The 9,496-nt window shown below is 40.4% G+C and overlaps 1 protein-coding gene across 1 annotated transcript; it reads left to right on the top strand.

The window, feature by feature from the left end:
• The first annotated feature begins 473 nt into the window (after positions 1 to 473).
• Positions 474 to 6,744, top strand: RAB39B (RAB39B, member RAS oncogene family). Its single transcript, XM_002832324.5, has 2 exons — positions 474 to 918; positions 3,759 to 6,744. Exons 1-2 carry the CDS (start codon positions 704 to 706, stop codon positions 4,183 to 4,185), a joined length of 642 nt encoding a protein of 213 aa, XP_002832370.1. The 5' UTR covers positions 474 to 703; the 3' UTR covers positions 4,186 to 6,744.
• The last annotated feature ends 2,752 nt before the right edge of the window (positions 6,745 to 9,496 follow it).

Below are 9,496 nucleotides of genomic sequence, written 5' to 3'. Positions count from 1 at the left end.
GCTACACTTTAAAGAATCTTTATTGCAGCATTGTTATGACAAAAGGGAAATTAGGTGGAAATGGAAAGATATTTATGATGCTTTATTAATTGCAAAAAGCAATTATTAATTGAAAGTAAGGCCCCAGTTTAATTTTTGTAAAAACAAACAGCAATAAATGCATATAGGAATACAAACATATAATATTTGTGTGTTTATGTGAGCATGGAAACACTTGTAGAATAATATATAATTATGTACCTTCCCTTTTTTGCGCAGTTTTGTATTGCTTTGCTAGTTTCAATGAAAAGGTATGACATTTGCAGTTTGAACGACAGAGAACAGTTTTAATTAACAGAGGGTGAGTGGGGTAGTTAGAAAGGGAGGGAACGCGCTAATTTTGCAGCCATTTTGTGTGCGCTCCTCTTACAGACAGTGCGGCGGCCCAGGCGTCGCGTCTACGCGGGGGATTACAGTAACCCGGTTGTCAGTGATGAGTCAGAGTGCGTGGTGCTGATGCTGCTGCCATTTCATCACCTTTGCGAGCGCAGCATCCATCCCTCCGCTCTCCCGGCGCCTGGGCCTACCCAGTTTCGGGCTCCCAGGCCAGCGATGCGCTCGCGGCTGAGCTAGATCCTGCCGAGCCGCGCTCTCTGAGGCGTCGGCGGGGCGCCCCCTCCCGCCGTCCCCGGTCCGGGCCAAGGAGACCTGCAGAGCCGCGGCCATGGAGGCCATCTGGCTGTACCAGTTCCGGCTCATTGTCATCGGGGATTCCACAGTGGGCAAGTCCTGCCTCATCCGCCGCTTCACCGAGGGTCGATTTGCCCAGGTTTCTGACCCCACCGTGGGGGTGGATTTTTTCTCCCGCTTGGTGGAGATCGAGCCAGGAAAACGCATCAAGCTCCAGATCTGGGATACCGCGGGTCAAGAGAGGTTCAGGTGGGAGCGCAGTCCGGGCCCGCAAGCAGTGGGAGGGTCTTCGGGGTTTGCACCGCCTCTGGGGAGAGAGGACTTCCTGGTCCTAGGTGCGGTCCAGGAGGGCAACACCAAGGGTCTTGGGGATTCTGCCGAAGCCCACCTTCGGCTATTCGGCTAACCCGGAGTTCAGTGCAAGGAAAGAAGCGCCCTGGCAGGGAAGGCCGGTAAATAACACATATTGCTTGCACCGCAACTCCACCAACCTGCCCCTTGGTGGCTAATAAACTAGCTGGAATTGATCTCTGTATCTGTAATTCATCAATCTCAGTCCCTACGTTACTTTCAAAAACGTTCCCAGGTCATCCTAACATAACTGACAGAGATTTAGATACATAAATACATGTGTATCATGTTTTATTTCCATATCTGTGTGTGTGCACATATATATGCTAACATATGTTCTAACATAAAGGAAATAGATACGATTGATTCCTTCTTGCAACCAGCACACATTCAGTGATCATCTACGATGTGCCAGACTCTGGGCTTCTTTCTGGGAGAACAGTGTGAGGAAACTCACACACGGGGATGCCATGTAATCTAAACAGACAAAGCCCCTTCACTCTTGGAACTTCTGTGCTAACATAGTTGAGGGAAATAGATAATCAGCAATTACAAAAGTGTGTCTTGCTCATATTTGTATGCCCACTCCCTACTGTAACACTTGGCACAAAATGAACATGCTAAATTTCAATCAATGAATTCATTGAATAATCAATGAATATGTTTACTTTCACTCAGAACCCTTTGCTTTTCTATTGTAGCATGTATTATTTGTAATTATATGTATGAACACAGAGGAGGAAGGTTAACTGGAGAATATGAGACCAGATGAGTATGACTGCTCAAGCAAAGACAGGAAACGCCCAGGGATAGGAAACAGTATGAATAAAGACAGAAGTGAGAGGGAGCAGAGTGTACACAGAAAACTTTGCAGAGAACAATTTGAACTAAAGTAGAGCAGCAGGAACCAGATCAAGAAAACTCAATAGCCCAACTTTATGATCATTTACTCATTTATCTATTGAAAACTAACTAAGCATAGAAGATACTGGTTGGGTAATTGAAGAGGGGTAAGGAGAAGAAATAATTACAAACTTAAGTTGCCTCCAGCTCCCCACTTCCACAAACAACACTGTGGAAAATATCCTTGTACAGGTTCACTTTGAACTTGCGATTGCATTTCTCCTAAGCAAAGAAAAGTATCTTTTATGTGTTTGTTGGAATTTCTTTCTATATGAACAGCCTGTTCATATCCACTGCTTATTATTTATTGGGCAATATGGACTTGTAAGAGTACTTTATAGATTAAGAATATTAACCCTTTCCTGTCATGTATGTTGTAAGATATATTCCTAGTTTATCATTTGTCTTTTCACATTATTTAAGATTTTTTAATGTATGGAAGAATTTAAGGTTTATGTAGCCTTATGTCCATGCTTAGAAGGCCTTTGTCACTTTCTTTGCTAAGTACTCACAAACAATTAATGTAATAATATATTCCAGAGTTTTGACAGTGATCTACAGCTTGCTTGTTGATTTCTTGAATCAAGCTTCTCACAAATCAAAACCTTTGTTTGTTCATGTCTAAATTTTCTGGTAAATCTACCATTCTCCATGAATCTTCAAACCTAAGAGACAAGAAATGCTTTCAGTCCCCAGGGCGGATTTGCCTGATTTTGGAGACTTAAAGTCATTTGTAAGTTTTACTTTTACCATCATCTAGCTTGGACTGTAGGTCCCTGGACAATGCTTGTTCTGTTAACATTGGGCCATTTTCTCTAAGCTATTGAGTCCTTCATTGTCTATCTTCTTTATCTGAGGAGACAGAAAACCTAAAAATAGACATAGATAAAAAAAATCACAGTAGTCTAAAGCAAGTGATTGCAGAGACAAATAGGTCTATACCCTGTAATAAACTTTAATACACTGTAAGCAAAGTGCCATAATGTATATTTATAATGAGGCTCCTCAAGTCAAGAAGTTAAAACATGTGAAGTTTCTTCTGATGGCTCCTGAGTTGGCCTTTCTGAAATGTGTCAGGAAATAGGGCTGAGAGGCACTTTGCCTGAACCCTTCGCTATCTCTCTTTTTCCCATTCCCACAGGCCTTGAAAATAAAAAATAAAATTGTGTTTCTCCTCACAGAAGAGATTGAGGATCCCTGTTAGCTAATAATAATAATAATAAACAATAATAATAATAATGGAAAGAGAAAAACATGGTAATGATAAATGGAAAAAATGGAGTAGCAAGATACCTACTTTAAATATTTTGTTAACTATCATAAATTCATTTCTATGTTTTAAAAATCCTGTTTCAACTGCTAGCATTTGTAATGAACTCTCCACGTCACAGAACACTTTTAATATCCATTGTTTCATTTTGCCTCATGGTAACACTGTGACTTAGGTATCCTATTTTGCAGAAAAGGAAGTCTCTGTCAGTTATTCAGATTTGGGGGGTGGGAGAGTTAGTTGTAATTTTACCTGAAGGCAAGAAATAGAACTAAGTTATGTCCCAGGGTCACTCTCCAGTGCTGAATCCATGGAAAATGCCTAAAAGTTCATGAACATTCATTTCTAGAAGATGCCCATCTCAAAGTTTTGCCCAATTGGAAACTCACATATTAGTAGTATTATGGAATGCCATTTGTATTCCTTTGTTTTTTTTTTTAAAAAAAGAAAATCATTTTTATTAAAGGACTGTGTCAATAACCAGGAACACTTGAATATACTGAGTTCATTGACATGCAGAAGTTTGGGCACGGCCTTTATTCTTTACTTCTTTCTTGTGTTTTAGATCCATCACTCGCGCCTACTACAGGAACTCAGTAGGTGGTCTTCTCTTATTTGACATTACCAACCGCAGGTCCTTCCAGAATGTCCATGAGTGGTTAGAAGAGACCAAAGTACACGTTCAGCCCTACCAAATTGTATTTGTTCTGGTGGGTCACAAGTGTGACCTGGATACACAGAGGCAAGTGACTCGCCACGAGGCCGAGAAACTGGCTGCTGCATACGGCATGAAGTACATTGAAACGTCAGCCCGAGATGCCATTAATGTGGAGAAAGCCTTCACAGACCTGACAAGAGACATATATGAGCTGGTTAAAAGGGGGGAGATTACAATCCAGGAGGGCTGGGAAGGGGTGAAGAGTGGATTTGTACCAAATGTGGTTCACTCTTCAGAAGAGGTTGTCAAATCAGAGAGGAGATGTTTGTGCTAATCAGTTCTTTTATTTCCAAAACATGCTCTCCTACTTGAACTGAAAAGTAAGAGAAATAAATAGAATCTTTGTGTAACTGATGAGAACTCAACCTCCATTTGGATACCAAGTGAGCCTCCCTCTCAGGGGGACTCTGACAGACTCGTGTGCGGGTGGATGGGGGTGCCTGAGTGCTGTGACCAAGGGACTGAATTGCTGATGTGGGCCAGGCCAGGCACTGTTTTGTGGCCCATGCTAGGCAGTGGCTGCTCCATAAGCCCTTTGTGGACCACATGTTAAGGGCCTGGGGTTTAGGAAGCTAAGTCCCAGGAAAACATACCTACAGACAGGACAACTATTCCTTGGTATTTGAGCTCACTTATAGGCCATGAACATAAAGAGATACATAAAGGGGAAAAAAGTATCACATTGGGGACAATTAGCATAACTAAACAAAGATTATGAGCTCTACTTATTCCGTGAGAATACCCTGCACCAAAGGTGTTTGCTGGGTTTGGTTAAAAGGTACCAATTAGCTTTTAACAGCTTTCTGTAAAATGAGGAACACAGACCAAAAGGTCTGGTGTTCAAGTAAAAATGATGTGAATATGAAAAGGAAGGCGATCTACACAGTTATTAGCACATTTCAGAAAATGAACACCCTTGTGATAGAATTACCAGCTGTATGAAACAAATTGTCCCATGCAAATTACCCTATAACTAGGAAAGAGACACTATAACCCAAATGCCATACCCCCTTTTTCCTTTGACCACGCGTGGGGTTTCACTGCCTTGGCACCTGCAATTTGGAAGTAAACAGTCTACTTGTTTCTTCAGGCACCTGACAGTGACAACACAGGGACTGCCTCTGAAAAGAGCCCTGAGGCAAACACTCTCTCCTGCTGAACAGGAGGCACTGTAACCCTTACAACAGCTTACAGTTACTTGAGCTACTTATTTGATCATCATAACAGGCCTACGAGGTTTTTGCCCCATTTTACTTAGTTTACTAAGAGCCATGAGAATCAATTGGCCAAGATCAAGGACTCGTGACTCCTAGCTCTTTTCACTGCATCATACTGCTGTCAGATGAATAAATGATTATGAATTTGCTTACTTGGGAAGAGATATGACTGTAAATAAATGTTCTCTACATGTTAGGATATGTTTTCCTTATTGATTACAACTCAGCTATAATCCTGAGGGAACATGGGAAGGAATCAAAGGTAAAGCCCATTCAGGTATTATTGACAAGAGGGCTTTAAACAAGTGAATAATTGCACAACTAAAAAGACATTAGAACTGTGTGGGCTATAAGTGTTCTTATCACTGAGACACAGTGGATTTTTATTGAAAGGAACCACATACAGCAATGGGGAGTGGGATAGGGATAAAATATCCACCCCAAAATGACCTTGGCCACCTGTCTGCCATATACGTACACTGAGTTCCTGTCTACCCAAGACAGTCAGCCCTTAATTCTCAGGTGAACAAACAGCTAACTGCATCAGCAAATTGGAATGGCTGGCTTGAAGTTTCCATTATTTTCTTGAAGAGCGGTGATGCTTTAAATTACTTTTTGGATTGTAGCCAGTTCAGCTAGGCAAAAGCCATACTTTTCACAATTAAAAAAAAAAACTATTCTGACTAGAGTCAGGTTTCTCATATCCATTGTGATAGGAAGGCCTAAGAATGGCAAATCGCTTTGAGATATAATATTGAACTTCAGTATGAATGTGACTGAATCTGAAAGTTTGGGAATTTGTTTCAGCCAGAATAAAGAAGCCAAATCATGAAAATTATGGAAGACTATTCTGCCACCTGTGCCCCAAGTTGGATGAGCAAACCACTTTGGATCAATTCACAGCATTAACTACAAGTGAACTGATCATCTTCTCTATATTCATTTCACAAGAGCTGGCTTAGGTGGGGTAATTAAATTGCCACCTTCATGGTTGTAAAAGACAAATAAAACATGGCAAATTTGATTAACACAAAATTTCATCAACTGCTATACTTAATTATGTTTAGAAGATTCTGAAAGCAAGATTATCCAGTGGGTAAATGAGAGTTGAGTGGATTCTGTCAGTTCAAAAAAGGAAAGAAACAAAACTTCCCTACAATTTTCTTCACTAAAATTTATTATATGTACACTATTCCCACTCCTGGCATTTTCTGGCAGGTTTAAAAATATTCAGCATAAATCCAGCAGAGGTGGCTGAGCTTAATTGCTTAAATAAGTTCTAGAAAATTTAAAAATCATTTTAGTAGAATTCAGTACCGTTGTCACTGCAATAAGTGGGTTTTAGAAAATAAGTGTGAAAAAAATCAGGTGTTAATATAATACTAAGGATAAAGCTTTAGAAGCTATTTTACTACATAGGTAAAGAAAAGATAAACTAACTTGTAACAAAGACCACAACTGCATGTTGGATTAGATTGTCTCATATTTCAGAATAAAATGTACTGTATACTTTTCCTCACTTTGTTGTGCACTGTAATGAAATGTGAAAACTGCTTTATTTAGCTGTATGTGAATGAAAATATGCTTGTATTTAGTAAAATGATTGATTATGTGACTGTGAGATTCCAAGTGTGTGTTATAGCTATTTCCAGAATCTGTTACTACAGTGTAGCAACTACTACCAAGGATATCAATAAGATGTGACATATACCATACACAATCGTATTCACCATTATCTTAAAGCCAGAAAGAGAATATAATTTTTGAAAGTTATCTGACCATCATATCAAAAGTCACTGGGACCTCAATACTTCCTGGTGAGCCTATGCCACTTTGAGAAAAGTTGGTTCTGTCAAGCCTAAATCTTCAATCATGGTGATTTTTAATCAAGAGTCTTAATTCTGTTGCCAAGTAGTTGATTACAACTATTATGTTCCCTGGAAAGTCTTCTTTTTTCCAGGCTAAGTTGCCTTAGCTTTTTCAAATCCTACTACGGCATGCTTTTTATGCCAGGATCACTTACAGTGTGGCACCAACATAAGAACACAATAGTTCAGCACATTTCCCAGGATTGATAGTACACATGTGGGTGGGGGATGGTAAAAAAAAAAGGAAAGATAATGGATTCTGAGTCTGGGCATAAGTAGATAGGTAGCCTAAGTTCTTTATCACTTTTATAGTTAAGAGGGAATGGAAGGGAGGGAAGGGGAGAAGAAGGAAAGAAGAAAGGAAAAAAGCAACAATGTAACATCTCCTTCTCCTTAAAATGCTCCCCAGGGCTTGATCATTTTTTCTTCATTTATGTTAATTCTCTTGGTGGCTTCATTCAGTCCCATGGCTATAAATTAAATCTATAAGTCAATGAGTCCTGAATTTTTATCTTCAACTTATTTCCCATGGACTCCAGACCCTTATAACCAACTGTTTACCTGACATCCCCACTTGAATGTCTATAAGGCATCACAAATTTAATATGTCCCAAATCAGGCTCCTAATCTTCCTCCCCAAATATGTCCCTCTCATAGTCTTCCCCTCCTCCGTAAATGGCAACTTTGTCCTTTCATCTACCTTTGCCAAAAATCTTGGTATCATCCTTGACTCCTTTCTTTCATAGTCCACATCTGATCTATCAGGAAATTATGCTGGCTCTACCTTAAAAGTATAACCAGAATATGACAGCTTTTCACCATTCTCAATGCTAACACACTGGTGCTGTCCACTATCATTTTTCTGAGTTATTGTGACAGCTGGTCTCTCTGCTGCCACTCTTGTTGTCTCCCCTTCCCCACCACTGCCATGCTTGCAGTTTATTCTCCACAGAGCAGCTAGGAGCCTGATAAAACATTAGTTATAAGCAATCGTCTACTCATAATTCTCCAGTGGTTATACATTTTACTCAGCTTAAAACCCAAAGTCCTTCCAATGGCCTGCAGAAGAACCCTTGGAAATAAATTCCATCTCCATCTGATCACCTCTGTAACCTCATTTCCTATTGCTAACCCTCTTTATTTTACTCCAGTTACATGGGTTCCTTTCCGGTTCTTCAAACACACTAAGCACATTCCCACCTCAGGGACTTTGTATTTGCTTTTCCCTCTGTCTGGAATTCTTTTTCCTGAGATATCTGCATGGATTGCTCGCTCACCTTCATCAAGTTCTGGAGCCAGCAGCTTCCAAGAGTTGGAAGCAGTTTCCTCATCCTAGGGAAGACGTGGCTCCAAAAGTCATTGCTGACAGCTCAACCTAGAGTCTTACTCTTTAGTCTTCCCTGGGTAACAATAAAGTGTAGGGCACACAGAAAAGGGAAAGGAAACTTACAAGGAGACAATGAAATCCTGGAGAGTACAGTTTTATAGGATGGCGTGAACAGTAGTATCAAAATGCAGCAGTCGATTCAGACAGATAAATACTAAAATGAATCTGCAGGATTTGAGAGAACAGGAAGTCATGAGTGGCCTTTTCCGGCATAGTGTTGGTGGAATGATTGCTGCCTATATTAAGCCTCTCAGGAACTTGGTGTTCTCAGTTCTGTCAGAGGACCAATTCTCTTCTCTCTTTCTTCTCTCTATCCTGTCCTCTCCCTAGGCAATCTTACCTACTCTCGTGACTTCAGTTACCATCTTTCCATTGCTGATTCCAAAATCAGTAACTCTAGCTCACTTTTCTGAACGTTATACCAATACAGCCAACTTGCCTACTAAACAAAGCCATAAATTTCTCAAACTCAACATGTCCGATACTAAAATCAATGTCTATCAAAATGTGCTCCAACAACCCCGGTCTTCCTCAGCTCTATAAATGGCACCACCATTCACAGAAATTGGGAGATATTCTTAATTCCTCACCTCCCCTCACTTCTCATATCAAATCCATCATCTAGCACTGTCAACTCTAACTTCAAAATATGTGTCTGACCCTGGGCAACACAGTGAGACCCCATCTCTACTAAAAAAAAAAAATAGCCCAGCATGGTAGCACATGCCTGTAGTCCGAGCTACAAGGGAGGGTGAGGTGGGAGGACCACTTCAGTGAGCTGTAATCACACCGCTGCACTCCAGCCTGGGTGACAGAGCAAGACCCTGTCTCAGATAAATAAATAAATATATAAATAAACATATGTGTGTGTGTGTGTGTGTGTGTGTGTGTATGTCTGCCATTTTTCTCCATCTCCATTGATACCACGTTTGTCCAGGCCACTATCAACTCTTACCTGAACTACTTCATTATCTTCCTAACTAGCCTCCCTACTCCTTGTTCCCATTCCCATGATACATTCTCAACATAACAGCAAGAGTGATCTTTTTACAACATAAGTCAGATCAAGTAATTCCTCTGATTAAAACCCACTGATGGTTTATTGTCACATTT

Source organism: Pongo abelii, chromosome X (genome assembly GCF_028885655.2).
Source record: "Pongo abelii isolate AG06213 chromosome X, NHGRI_mPonAbe1-v2.0_pri, whole genome shotgun sequence".
Classification (NCBI taxonomy): domain Eukaryota; kingdom Metazoa; phylum Chordata; class Mammalia; order Primates; family Hominidae; genus Pongo; species Pongo abelii.
The sequence above is the reverse complement of the archived record's forward strand: the minus strand, read 5'-3'. Positions and strand labels throughout refer to the sequence as shown.

Bases quoted from the DNA above. Each gene is read 5' to 3' on its own strand.
- RAB39B (XM_002832324.5), top strand. From the start codon at position 704: ATGGAGGCCATCTGGCTGTACCAGTTCCGGCTCATTGTCATCGGGGAT. The intron at 919-3,758 runs GTGGGAGCGCAG...CTTGTGTTTTAG, and splicing joins GCGGGTCAAGAGAGGTTCAG to ATCCATCACTCGCGCCTACT.